Here is a 14519-nt window from a genome sequence, read left to right as displayed (position 1 = left end):
CGAGGACACGAGTAGAATCCGTGGACGCAACCGGAGACGACGCCTGATCCCCACCTGTATCGGTTCAATTTTCATTTAAACCGTGTTAGATTCGTGTCGCGACACGTGCTACAATTTCCCGATACACCAGCACCCGGCGCACCATATTTCCCAGCGTCGCCCTCGCACATCCTTTTGTCCGCCGGCTCGCAGGCAGCCTCGCTTCGAAAATGTAATAACTCAGAGCCCAACGGGAGGCGGCGGAGGTCGGGATACACCGCCGGATACGGATCCCCGCGACCAACGACGGGAAGCGAGACGGGGAGTTCGCGGCTCTCCCGTTACTCACGAGTCTCGATCCACGGTTGTTTATCGCCAGCTTCGCCCGCCATTTCTAACGCAATATCTTTGTCAGCTCTCCGCTTGCTACGAGGAACCGTAGCCGGTTCCATTAAAGGAGCGTACGACGATCGACGCGCGTCGCGATCGCGACGATACATTTTCATCGAGCCAAGGGTAATTTCAGTTTCCTTCGTTTTTTACTTTTGCACGTGGGTAGAGGCGTGCACGGTGGAGAATCCTCGAAAGTTGAAATACCATCTCATTCCTCGACATCGAATTCTGGAGATCTCCGCTGCCTGGATTGACTGAAACGTTTACTGAAACACTCGGAAGCAACGAAGAATTCGCGTCGCGAGTTACGAATTAGAGACGCGACAGAGCTGCGTCTGGCGCGACGATTAATCGACAGCTTCTTAATTAATCTCGAGCATCTCTCAGGGCCAGATTTCTGAGGGAAACTCGATGCGTTTCTCATCGCGGACCGCGGTCGTGTAATTTCAGCGGCGCGCGAGTTACGCGCTCGCATCGCAGCCGCGCGTTATGACACCGGGGTTGAAACTCCACCCATTAACCCTTACAATAATTTACCATCACCGTGCGAGTGAAATTCAACGAAATACCTCGAGCCTCTATTCCAGCGTAGCGGTTATACCACGCTCGATAGACTCTTCCTGGAGAGACTCTCGAACGAGATCGTAAAACCGAGGGGCGGCGGTTTTTCGGCACCGCTCGAAATGATTAATGAAAAGGGGTGAGCCGACGTCGCGTGGCGACCAAGGACGATCCTCGCTGGATCGTTTTTGATGGATCGACCGATCGCGTTGATGGATCGCGCCGCTACACGACTTCTTACTTATCTCTCCTGGCCCGCCGCTGATTCGTCGATTCGCGCCCATTTCGCGAATTTATTACGAGGCTTGATGGAGCACCCAGGGCGCGAAATTCCACGCAGCGAGATACCACCGTTGCTAGAAACGATTGTTAGCGAATTTTCGCCTCCCCACTCGCGTGTTCCGTTCGCGTTTTTAGGATACCGGATCAAGTGGAACGAGGCGAAATTCGAAACGTCATTGGATATTCATGAGGTGGCTAACGATGTCTGGAATCGAGGGTATCGAATGATGGATGCCTGCTAGTTATTCGACGTCCGGAACGGTCTCCCACCGGGCAGGGTTGAATCGAGTAACACGGCAATAAAAATCAATCCGCCTGAGAACACGCGTATATCCCGTCCAGCCGATCGACGAACGGCTTTCGCTATTTATGAAGCGTCCGCGTGCACGCGCGTCAGGCGTGGACGCGGCGAGGGACTCCGGGAGCATCGATTTTCCCGACTGGTAGCCGCCGTTCGAATCGAATGCCGTAGACAAACGTGAAAAACGACGGTGACGGGAGCACGGGCCGGATTAAATGGACCGTGAGCGACGAAAACCGAGGAAATCCAATTTCTTTTCTTATTAGTCCGCGTGGCGATGCCGATACAACGCGCTCGATCGTTCCAGCGGGACGTTTCGAGACGGACGGGTCGCGCGGTTCCTCTTTCGAGTCGCGTAAACGGGATTCTACGAGCAAACGCAGCGGAAAACGTGTCTGGATCGCTGGTCCATCGACTGGACCAGCTATTCCTCCCCGTTTCGTTCCCATTCGCGAAGGAACGAAATATTTAAACCGTGCCATCTTCGTTGCCTGCCACGGAAGAAATTCGACTGGAAATTAATTAAAGAAGCGGAGGAATCGCGAGCAGTTTACGTGACTCTCTCTCTGCGCAGCCCGTAAAAGTCACCCTTCGTTTGTCCTCCACCCTCGTCCGAGCGGGAACAGTGCTCGTATCTAGAGAGCCACGTTCCTCTAATAATTTCCACCCTTCCTCCATTGATTGTTTCCCGATAGCTCGAAATAAACGCGCGATCCTCGCCGGTGTTTAGCTAAGGACGCATTTAGCGTCGCAGCGCGCATGTAACCTAAATCGTCGTCTTTATTTTCGACGCGTTGTCTCGGCTGGACTTTTAACCCGGTTACCACTCGAAGAGGTCCTGTTTTTAGCATCGAAGTGCTCCTAAATTCAACGGAGGACCGTTCTCGCCAGACGTGTACAAAAATCGAAGCTCGAACGATTAATCGACAAATGGCTCGAGACGCTACGGCGTTAATCGAAGATCAACGGAGTGCCAGGAAATACGAACTCCAAGTAAATCTCTCGCCCTCTCTGAAAGACGTCCAACTTCTCCATTAACGACGACTCCGCCGCCGACTTCCATCGACAAGCTATTTAGCGGCGTGGAAAGAACGACGGTGAAACGCAGCGAGAAATCGCAGAAGTACACGCAGAAGCACTTGGCCAGGCTCTCCGTCGGGGCGAAGAAAAATGCACGAAGGGCGGAGGAGGGGTGGTGAATGCGTCCAGCATCGTTCACGCAGCTACGAACGCGTCGAACGACTTCGAGGTTTCCTTAATTTCGCGGACAACTCGCCAACGCGGGGACGCGTCACGTTCGACCTGGTTCCACCCCGCGGTTACGTGATCGAGGCTTCCGGCGACGGGGCACCCAGGGCCGCGCGAGCGACGAAACGCGGCCGAGGCGTGCCGAGAATGCCGGCAATAATCGCGTTTATGGCCTGGCCCGGTGAATTTGTAGTTTCGTTTAATTGACCCGCGTTTCGATGCTTCCGCCGTCTAATGGAATTCTTCCCGCGGCTCCGTGGCGGTTCGTCGCTCGTAATAGCCGTAGGAACGCTCCCGCGTTTTATTCCGCGGCAGTATTCGCGGACTTTTACGAGTACCAGCTAAAAAGTTCTCGCAGTTTTCTAATCTTCTAATCTCCGGGCGGAGGCGGCACTGGCTCGAATTTGTAATCGCACGACGAAGGGGGTTGGAATTTGTTGCGCAACTCGGGCGCTCTTTACCCAACTTCCTCGCGATTTTCCATTCGTATCGGAAAGTGGTGAACGTCGGACAAGAAGGAAGTCGAGAACTACTCGCAGAATGCGCGTTCGATAATCACGCGCTGGAAATTTGATCGCGCTTCTGCTCGTTCGATCGCGAAAGAAACTTCAGTCGCGAATCAGTCTGCATCATTCGAAGATGAGGAAAAAGTGTAGGTGCTAATAAGAAAAGATCCACGAATCGAACCGTTATCTTCCGGGACGCTTAAAAAGGCCTTTCGTCTCGGTCGAATCCGCGCGCTGCGCTTTATTTAATTAGCGCGCGAGGGGTGGCGGTGCGAGAACGCCCGGGGGTGGTTCACCGTTCTCTAACGAGGCGAACCGAGTGTCCTCCACTCGAACCTTTTCTTCCTCGCGAACTTGCGGAACTGCGCGACTTCTACTGCCTTCTTCCACCCTCTCGCGACTACCACCCCTGCTCCCTGCAGCGACGCTGGTGGAATAATTCCTGGAATTCGTTAATTGTAGTGTCGGGACCGGGAAGTACGACTTGCAGAGTGGAATCAGACATTGTCTCGACGCCTGGTCCTCCTACACTGAAGAATCGCTCGCGTTGTCTACCCCTTGTCTCATTTCCATCGTAAAGGGTTATTTGGTCGATCGTCCATCGGTTCGAGGCGATCCTCAGAGATTTATCAGAAGAATTAAGAGTCGTATCGCGGTTGCATCTCAACGAAAGGCTGTCGATCCTTCTTCAGTGCTTCGAACGACCTCGATAGGCCCATCGGTCGATTCATCGACGCCAGCATTGCCAACCGGCTGGCTTGGCCACTTTTAAGAGGAACAAACATCTCTCTCGCGGCTCAGCGGGGCGGTTGTTTGTCGAGGGGGCGATCGCGGGCAGACTTCGAGGCCGCTCCAGTTTGTTTTACTCCGATTTCTCACCGTCAGCGTATTAACGGTGGCTCGTTTTACCGGAGGATAGAGTTCCTCACGCCATGCGATTCCTTCCGTGCAACGTCCTGACGTTCCACCATCGATATTCGCCGTCGCGAAGAACCCCTTCGCGAGAAATCTCGCAATTTTCAAGGGTAACCCGTATCCACATTGTTTGAGAAAGGAAGACGCGATCCAATTTTCGGTGCACGCGTCGGGTAATCCGTTCGAGTTTCCTCCACGATCGTCCACCGTGAAGTTAGCCGATGGAAGGCTTAATCGTGGACCGAGCAAACAAAAACACGCCCGCCGTGTGTATCGATAAGCTACCATGTAGTTTAGCTGCAGTAAACTGCGCTGGGTTAAAAAAAAAATATCTTCGCCAAGTTCGAAACTTCGCTGATTAACCCCCTCGTGACCTTCGCGAAACTTCCTCGTTCCTCGAGTATCCGCCGTGGAGAAGAAATTTCCGTGATCGAAATTACGCGATAGGGTTAAACGTTCGAATAACTCGCGCGAGAGAGACTGGAACACATCGCTGACGTCGATCGTTTCTCCTTCGTCCCTTCGATGATCCCCGTTCCAAGGACGAACGTCGACGAGAAATTACAGCGACACCCGGAGCAGCACCCGATCCTCCGTCGTTGGTAGGAAAAACACCGGGTGTCTGTCGGGTGGCGAGGCTCGTTTCGCCCGTTGTCGCCGGGATAAAGTGGTCGGTCGTTGCGTTGGAAAATCATGGGGGACAGGCGCCGAGACGTCTCGACGCCGGTTTACCGCTGCTTTATCGGCGTCGTCTTCTCGCAGCCGCCGCCGGTTCTCGTCGCCAGCGCAGCCTCTCGTTCCACCCCCCCGCGCTCGTTGTTTCTCGCTTTCCGCGTTTTTCCCGTCGCAACCCCTCTCGACTCTCTCCGTCGCTCTCCTATTTCTCTATCGATCCTCTCTGCGCTCTTCGTCTTCGGCTGGCCGACTACGAGCCCACTCCGCCTCGCTCGTCTCACCGCTAGACGCCGGATAAGGGGCTGGCGTCGCTACGCGGACGATCAGACCGAGCTCCACTCGTGAATGCGACTAGCACCGACTCTCGCGCACGACACCACGCGCGGAAACTCGTACGTTTATGAGATGTTTGCTTCGGTCGGAGATCGTTCTGACGAGTACGGGAACCCCGCAGGATCTGGTATGGTATTCGACGAGAGACGAGACGAGATTTACTCGTCGATTCTGGTCCTGCGGCGGCAGCCTGGCGACATTAACGCGTCCTACCCCTTGGGGAACGCGTGGTGCACGCGTGACGATAATCGTGCCACTATACAACGCGTACTCCGGTACGGAAACCAGGATCCGATTAGAATTCACCTGTCGACGATCTCTGTGAAATTCTCGTTAACGTTCATTCAATATACACCTCTCTGCACGGGTGTATAATAGTCGCTTCTGTTACTGTATTCGTCGAGACGAACGACGTTCGATACGTCGTCGATGTGGTTTAATAAGATCGTCAAAAATTCATGCGACGTGCGTAGCTGATACCTGAAGAGTACCAGAGGTGTTCTGGAAATCTAAATTACGATAGGACACGAGTGAAATTTCATACGCGTCAGAGTTACCCAGGGTTAGACTTACGACGGGTCGCTGCCTGATACCGGAAGCTGCCTGACGTCTCCCGCGGGGCCGCCCTAAAGTGCACCAAGCCCCGGAGCACGGTGACCCAGAGGTCCCTGGAAAATTATTCACCGCGAGCGACACGCCGTCTCCGTCCGTCGCGAGCGCCCCTTCGAAGCCCGTCGCAACGCGTGCACGCGTCTCGAGATTAAAACACTTCCCGTCGAGGAGGAGAGGAGGCCTCCCTCGAGACGCGCGTTTCATCCTCGCGGAACCACCGAATGAGGAATCGCTCTCGAGCAGAAGAAAATGAAAGAGACGCCTCGTAGGTGGAGAACGCTGGGCTAATATTTCAACGGCGACTCCACCGCGATATCGATTCGACTTTGAAGCGCCTTGTACCACTTCCCGCTACGATTAACGATACACGTTTTTTAGATTCTTGGAGACTAAACGATTTGTGACGCGATTATCTTTCGCAGCCGTTTAAACAGCTGCAGAAAGCATCGCGAGGTTACGGTTAATGGACGAGTCCCTCGATAAATAACTCGAAATTACTGGGTGAAATGGAAATTGTGTCGCGTTTATCGCCAGCAGAGTCCAGATCGCGCAGATATTTACGAGCGATGGTTCGCACGGGGAACGGGAAAGGCGTCGCGGTTTTCTGGCCAGCGTGAAAGAGGATCTCGTTCGTTCCAGGCGTTTATTTCCACGATCCGTGGTCGGATCGAAAGACGCGTGTCTTATTTTCTTATTCCCCGGCATCCGGCTGAAAATAATTCCCGCGGTTCCGGGCGTCGTTTCCACCCCGGTCGCAGGCGATAACGGGATCCCTTCCACGGTGGATCTCGCGAGAGATCTCGACCTACCCTCCACCCTGGTTCGCGGCTGGAAAATATTTCTCGACGCTTTATTCCGACGTTCGAGCCGAATCGTTTTATCGACGGAGCCGATTTCTCGGGCTATCGGTTCGCTCTCTCTCCCTCTCTCTCTCTTTCTCTCTCTAATAAACCGTGGCAGGGGATCCTCCTCGCGGATACGGCCAGGCAACGGTGCCATTTCCTCCGGAAAATTCGTTTCCAACGGATCCACCGTGCACGCGGCCACTTTCGGATAAGTTCCAGTCGGATCGAACGCGGTATTACTTTTCACGACATCATAAAAGACGTATTTACGAGCTGCGAGCCATATAATGATATTACCCGGAACGGTTATGCCCCCGCCCCAAAGAGATTTCGGAACGCGTACAAACGACAGCACCCCTCCGTCGCAGGGTGATCGGCGTTGTGTATTTTAAAACAAGAGTCGAGCGATCGCTGGACAAATTTCCGCCCTCTCGTCGTTTGCACTTGTTCCGTTGTTCACAAGCGATCGACGTGTTTGAAAGGATCGTTTCTGGTTCCTGTTGCAGGTTCGGTTCGTCCCGTGTGACAAGCAGCGAGCTACAAGATGGCAGCGTTCGTGGCGAAGCAGATGGTCGGCAACAAGCTGAACGCGGTTAAAGGTGAGTTCTAGAATCAAGGATCGGATGCTTTTTTCCACCCTCTCCGCACGATTTCGAGCGATTAACCAACCGATAATGAAACGAGCAAGCACAGCGGGGAAATAAAACGGGGCCAACGCTGCGCAACCGAACGTAATTACAAGCAACGAACCGACGAGCAATTTGTCGATTAATCGACGCTATTAATTGACGATCCGTGGTGCTCGTGGATATGAATTTTAACGAGCGCCTAATTTTTTACGCGAATAAAATCAATCGTAGCGAGGAAATCGCAAGAACCCAGGCAAGGGATTCGGAATTGCAGATGCATTCGAACCAGGAGCAGATGATAAATGCGCGAACGATGAGAAGAGTCTGGCGAATGATCATCGTACTCGCATTACCGATCGAAAGGCTCAGAGAAGAGCCTTCGATATCGTATAAAACAGCAATGACGGTTGGCTTCGTTACTCGACCGTGGCGAATTAATGGCGCGGTACCGGAAAGCGCTGTTTCATCATCGCCAGCGCGATATTCTCCCCTGCAACCCCTCAGCACTCTCCATCGTCCCTCGCAGCAACGTTTCACCGTGTCTTAATACGTTTCTTCGGGCAACGGCGGCATCGGTCGGCAATTTAGCAGCGCGAATTAAGATTGATCGCTCGCGCGAGCCAGGAAGGAGGGAAGCATTTAGAGGCAAACGACGATGCGCTGTCAGCGTCCCTTCAAAGCTGGGAAAAAAATTGTTTAGCTTCCCCTCGTGGCTTTCTTTCGCTGCACGCTCTCAAAACCTTCGCGATGCTTACTCGCGTTTAATAAAAAAATTCTCGAAACGAACGTACAATTCCTCATCGAGTCGCTCGATCGATCGATCTTCGCTGCTCGTCGAAACACGCTCGAAAGGGGTGCGAATCGCAATTTCGATCGCGAGCATGGACACTTTTGTCCGTATCGATCCGAGTTAAAAGAATCTTTCCGTAACTGCCGCCGTGGCGGCGGTTAATACTCGAAATAGAATCTGTCCGCCGGTGTCCGTTTAATGCAGTCCACGTAACTGTGTCAGCGACGTGTATAAAAAGCCCCGGTCGCGAGGAGCAACACGAGCCGAGGCCGTTAATAAGCTCGACAAACGTGGCCCGACTCCCGACGTTTTCGATTACCACGGAATAATGTATTCCATTAAAGCCGCGTCGGATACAGCGACGCCTCCCTCGCCCCTCCAGCTCGCTCGCCCGCTCGCGACCACGGTTTTTCAGCGTGGGATTGTACCGAAGGCAGGAACAGCTGTCGTTGAACAGCACCGCAACGGTGGCTGTTTTGTTAGAAGCGTATCAGATGCGCCAGTTGAATCGGTCGGCCATTCCAGCGCGAAGGAATCAGCGGAACATCCGTCGAGGACCGTCGACTGGCCACTCGAAAGCTGACCGGTCAATTGTATCGCTCGTGGTTAACTTTCGCCGCGTCGATAGTTGATAATCGCTCGCCAACAGCCGCAGAGTTCGCGTTCTGGAATTGATCGTAATTAAATCAGCCTTTAATCGTGCACACACGCGATCCGATCGAGTTTGCAGTTTCGTGTTTACCGGGAATCTCGCGGCAAGGGTATCGCCGGAGCCTCGATACCAAAATGGCGGCTCGATCTCGTCGATGGCGTGTCTTACGCTGCGATTTTCCGTGCCGTTTTGCGAGGCAAAAACTTGACGCTCGGCGAGCGAGACGTTTAATCATCGTTATCGAAGTTACGATTGCGAGTCGGCCGGTTAGAAGCTGGGAATCGAAGAGGATCGGAGCCGTGAAGGGCGCGAGAGGACGGGGTGGCCGGTTGTGGAGCCGCGCGGGCGGCTTCTCGGCCTGCTGGCAGCTTGAACGATGGCCCGCAATAAAACTTCTGTCATTAAGGGAAAGTTTCAGCCACCGCGAACACCGTATCGCGGGGAATCCGTAATGGGAAACGGGGACCTTCGTCAACCGAGCCAACCTCGAATCTTTCTTCGGGCCAGCCTTAACTCACTTGGACACAATCAATCCATCCTGCCTACCATCCGTGTCTCTCTCCACCCTCTGGCCCTTCTCGTTACCCCCGATGCGACCGCCATTATGTACGCTAACCGAGGACCGTGCCACGTTCACCCTCGATTCTTCTGTGTCTCGTGACTTTTTTTTTATAAACGCGTCACCAGGATTTCACTTTATTCGGTTTCGCCTCGCTGTAATTCGTCGAGGGGTGGCTTAAAGTTGATCGCTTCGAATTAACCCTTTGCGCTCGACGACTCTTTCGGTCCTGCGGCGTTGCAACTCGAGACGATCTCGCGAGAAAATGAATCTACATAAAAATAAACATACGAAAGTGTTATATTTCGATATATTATCTGTATTTATATTTTGAAAAACATAATTTGCGGAGTTCAAGTTTCTGTAGTCGCGTGATATTTTGCAAGACACTTACCAAGGCATTCTGAATTGTTGGAATCTTGTGAGTCATCGCTGCTACTTCCGGATTCACTGTCTGCTACGCTGATTCTTCTATTTCTCACACTGGATACCACGTCACTATCCTCATCACTGTTTACACTTGTTCTACCACCAATCTAATCACGGATAGATAAGCTTCTGATCAATTGAAAGTGAAACTCGCGTTAAAACTTTAAAACGAAACGCGTAGAATTTCGCGATACGTGTGCTCGCTACGATCGTCGACATTGTACTAACTCTAAACGCGTCGTATTCAGGACTACAATTGTTCGGTTCCCGAAAACCATATACTTCAAAACTCATCCCATAATTCATTACGAGATTTATGCCACGGTCGGAATGGCTGCTATTTTTGAGAAGGGTCTTTAGTTTTCCTTCGCCATCTGGGTGCCAAATTCAGATGGTACGTGACTTTACACACATTTTGCAATTCCTGGCCCTAACTTATCTCAATAGCATGCACCGTGTCGTAAATCTCCTCACCTTCCACAACCCTCGAAATCACCCAAACAGACTGTGACCACATGGACAGCTCCAACAGATTCGACAGACCTGCACTTACCTTTACCTCTTGTTTCTATACCTACCCGCATGTTTTTTAGCATTTTTCCGCCTTTTCCCACTCTTTACTTTTCCTTTACCTCGACACACCCTCACACCAAGGACCTCACCAATCACTGATCCACAACTTCCATTTCCACCAGTCCAACCACCCTCGACGACTCTATATAACCAGACAGATCTTCGCCCTCAGTTAGTTCTACAAAATCATTCATTCCACGACGCAGCAGCATACACATCAATTTTACCACGAGATACTTGTACATAGTTGTAATTTAGAAGTTAAATATACGTTACAAAAATTGAAACAGATAGTTGTTCTTAATTGGCGGCTATCGAGTACCCAGAAACACAAGTTTGACGGTACAACAATCGTAGAGGACTTCTATCTTAATCCCTATTTACGTCACAATGTCACTTTCCAACCGAAAGTATAAACAGCCTGAGGGACCTATTCCCGAACCAATGCTTCGTTTCTACCAACAGGAGATAACGAAATTCAACATAAACAGACACTGTCATCTCTCGCTCGAATTGCCACGCAAACCATCGTGACGAGTTCGAGCGCAAAACGTTAACACGAAGTTCCAAGAATTAATTCGTCCCTGCAAACAGAATATTCCCAATCCTCCTCCGTCTCGCGGTGAGCGTTTCATAAAAAACACGCTGACGAGAACCACGAATCGAAACCTCGAATCGTCCCCCCCTCCGGCAATTATCGCAGTTTGTCAGGACGAGTTTCAGGCTGTGAAACGATCGCGAGAACTACGGGAGGGTACGGAAGCGGGCAAGTGCCGGAAACCGTCGGTTTGTTCGCGGGTGCGGTGGAAAAGTTTCGACGAGCCCGAAGGGGGATGGACGAATCGAATGGCAATTAGCGTGGGACGGCCTCGACGTAAGATAGAACGGCGGAGATGTAATAGGCGAGAGGGTGGCGAAGAGGGTGCGAATTAAAGTCAGATTAGCATTCAGGACGGGGAGGTAAGCAGCGAGCGGGGGGTTTTAAAGCTCGAGAGAAAACAGAGGTCGATCGACGAGTGCCCGCGGAAATTCAGAGGAGCCGTGCAGCGTATAAATCCTCGACCACCCCCGTCTCGTGCATCCTGGGACGTTGGAACAGCAGCTGGCACTTTTTTTACCGGTCACCGGGTTAATTGAAATCCCCTGAATCGACCGCAATCTACTCCACGTTGCGGCTGTTCGCTTCGCGAGTCGATCGAATGGCTTTCTTCGATGATACGACAGATCTTGCGTTTATCTGAGTAATTTCTGAACACGATTGCGAAAGTATAGCGATCGAAAGGAACGAGGATCGCGAGAATTCGCCTCCCTCGAAGATATCGCGAATCGTGCTGCTGCGACTTTCTCCCGGATTATTTGTCACGGGAAAAATCAGACGCCACCCCGTGAAATCTGGCTATTTCACGGCGCGCTCATTGTCTCCGTAGACTGGAGCGGGTTCACGGCTCCGAGGAGCTCGAATCCTATTCGCGGTGGATTTATTCACCGATCAGAGCCGACGTTCCACTCGAAACCGTCGATATTCGCGCGGAGCGAGCGCACCCGTCGACCATTAACCGCGATTTACGTCGGATCCAAGAGGCTGCGTCTCGATTGGCGCGAAAAATCGATGTTCGTTAAACTGGAACAAACAGTGGGACACGAGCGAGAAGGGGAGGGACGGACGAGGAGGGAGGACGCCTTGCTGGCGATAAACTTTTTGGGGAGGCGGTAAAACGAACGCGACCACCGTTCGGGTGGAGATACTGGTAAATGAATAACGAAGTTACCGCGAGCAATCGTAATACGCGTGCGAGTCGCGTTATTTATTGCGGTTGGTCAGATAATTATCTCTCGCATTATAAATCAGCCGAACGCACAAACGTTGCGGTATTGTTTCGATTCGCGCAGCAGTCGCGTTCGACGGGGGTGCATCGTTATCGACACCCACGTTCGACGCTACGCGTCTATCTCGCGTCTGACGTTTTACGACTCGTTCCACCCGCTCCATTATCACCATCGCGCGATAAATTTGTCGCCATTTCCGAGCAGACGGAACACTGTACCATCTCGATACGATCCTCTCTCCAAGACGCTCGAGTTCGCTGCTATTCGCGAACGGAAGCAATTTAAATCGCGGCGGTGGTTTCGACGCTGAAGCACGAAGGATTAAATAATACATACGCTCGTGCAGCAGGCGAGAAGCACGCGTGCGTCGAGAGGAAGTTCCTGGTCTGGCCACAAAGTCGTTAATGGGGCTCGAAGGATTTGCGGATGGATTAAATCGAGCGCGGCATCGAAGTTGCCGCGCGTCCAAACACCGGAAACTTCTTTCGATCCGTCCGCGAATTCCCCGCGGAAAAATTCGCACGATCGAAACGCTGGCTGGCGAACGAAAGTCCCCTGGTGCGACACCATGACGGAGTAAATCAGCCGAGATCGGTAGTTAGGAAGAAAACTAATTAACGGGCCGATAAACTAGCCGATTGTTGGGCGTTCCGCGCGGGCAGGTCGGTGGCGTCGTTGCATCAATTATCTCGCCGGATACGGGCTCGCATCTGGGCCAGGGGGCGGAGGTCGATCTATGGCGGGTCCTGGCTGCGGTCGGAATTGGCCAGAGTCTAGCTGCGAGACTGGTCGACCGATGTGTTCCGCGGGAAACCCGTCAGAATGATCGTCGCGTGATTTAAATGAACTACGAACGCGAGGCTTCGTTCGCGACGCGCGTCCATCGTCCCTTCGAACGATCGACGAACGAAGTCGTCCAAGATGAAGACCCAAGAATCGTCCACGCGAGCTCTGGACGATCGAATTGAAAGTGGCCACGCCACTTTCCAAGTCTGGGATTTTAATCGCCCCTGTTGAATGGATCGCGAGAAAAAGAGAACGGAAAAATCGTGGAAAAATAGAGACTCTGAAAAGAAAATGGGAATGTCGGGGCGGTCGGTGGGGTTGGACGCAATTCATCTGAAGCCGTCCACTTTTCAGTGACGGGACACGCGGGCGATGGTACACGCGCGGTGTCCCAACATTGTTTTCGAGGGCGCACCCGTGTCAGCGGCAGAGAGACAGCTGCGCGGCCCGGCACGGCTCGTTGAAATGCCTAGACCGGCCCTCAAATAAATCACGGGCCGCATAATTAATTGGGACGATTGTTTGTCGCCGCGGCAATATCGATGAACAGCACGGATCGCCGTCGGTATCCCATTCTCCTGGTGTACGACATTCATTCTCGCGATCAAATGTGCCACGAATTTCCCAGCTCGATCGACGATAAACGGATGAACGAACGGTCCTTCGTCGTCCCTTATCGCTTTGAAATTCTTCAGGCGAACCGGAGTCCTCCTCGTTGTCGACGCGTCGCGACTCAATTTTAATGAAACGAGGGTGAATTACAGTCGTTTCCGGTGTCTGTTTATTTTTTACGTATTTCCTGGTTGTTTTTGCACCCGCTCTAGCGTGGTCACTTCGCCGGTTCGTCCGGTTTTGTAGCCACCTCGACCCATTTAATTACTCGATTAAAACCGATTTCATCCGCGGGGGCCAATTTGAAAATTAGTTTGAACGCGCGACACCGTCCGACGTATCCGAGTTATTAAATTAACCGATGACAGGTGCGCGAAACGAGCCGGAATAATTAAATATCACTCAGCGGGGTTGGTAAATCATCGGGACAAATATAAAACAAACGGAGGCCCTAGCGATGACCGTACGCAAATCGACCGCCATTCAACCGCGACGAGTCGATCCACCTTTTCGCTGGCCATATTTTCAAAAATAAACTCGCCATCCGTCCCGCAACCGCGAGAGGAATCCAGCAGGCATTCGCGAGTACGTTGGTTGCGAAATTTCGAAACACGATGTTACAAAAAAAGAAAAGAACCAACGTTTTCCCTCGAGAACGCGAGCACCAGAAGGTCTTGGTGCACTCGATGACCTTCTACCTCAGCACTGCGCAGCGTTAAATGAGAACAAAAGCTGCGACCTATTAATCACACTGACGCCTGTTTCGCGCGGTTGGTACCGCGGTAGCCGAAGAATCCATCCGGCGAGACGACGGTTCCAGTCGAGCAACGAGACGTTACTCTTGCTTCCGGTTAATTAGACGAGATTTCGTTACGAGAAGAGCGAGCGTTTGCACCGACAATTAGAACGACGCTTGTTATCGCGTTCCTCGAACTTCTTAATTCGTTCACCCGTTTACTCGATCCCACCCTCCGCCTTCCTCCGCGCCCAATTGTCTCGAGGGAAACCTCGA

At 52.4% G+C, this 14519-nt stretch overlaps 1 protein-coding gene across 1 annotated transcript in view; it reads left to right on the top strand.

The window, feature by feature from the left end:
- The window catches only part of Cpx (synaptic transmission protein complexin), a 181074-nt gene that overhangs the window by 59997 nt on the left and 106558 nt on the right, over positions 1-14519 (top strand). The window contains exon 2 of the mRNA XM_076903442.1: positions 7157-7249. Within this exon, the coding sequence (XP_076759557.1) occupies positions 7195-7249 (55 nt within the window). The 5' untranslated portion in view covers positions 7157-7194. The remainder of the gene's footprint in view (positions 1-7156; positions 7250-14519) is intronic.

This window comes from Xylocopa sonorina, chromosome 10 (genome assembly GCF_050948175.1).
Source record: "Xylocopa sonorina isolate GNS202 chromosome 10, iyXylSono1_principal, whole genome shotgun sequence".
In the NCBI taxonomy this organism is placed as follows: Eukaryota; Metazoa; Arthropoda; class Insecta; order Hymenoptera; family Apidae; genus Xylocopa; species Xylocopa sonorina.
This window is presented reverse-complemented; position numbering and strand designations above follow the sequence as displayed.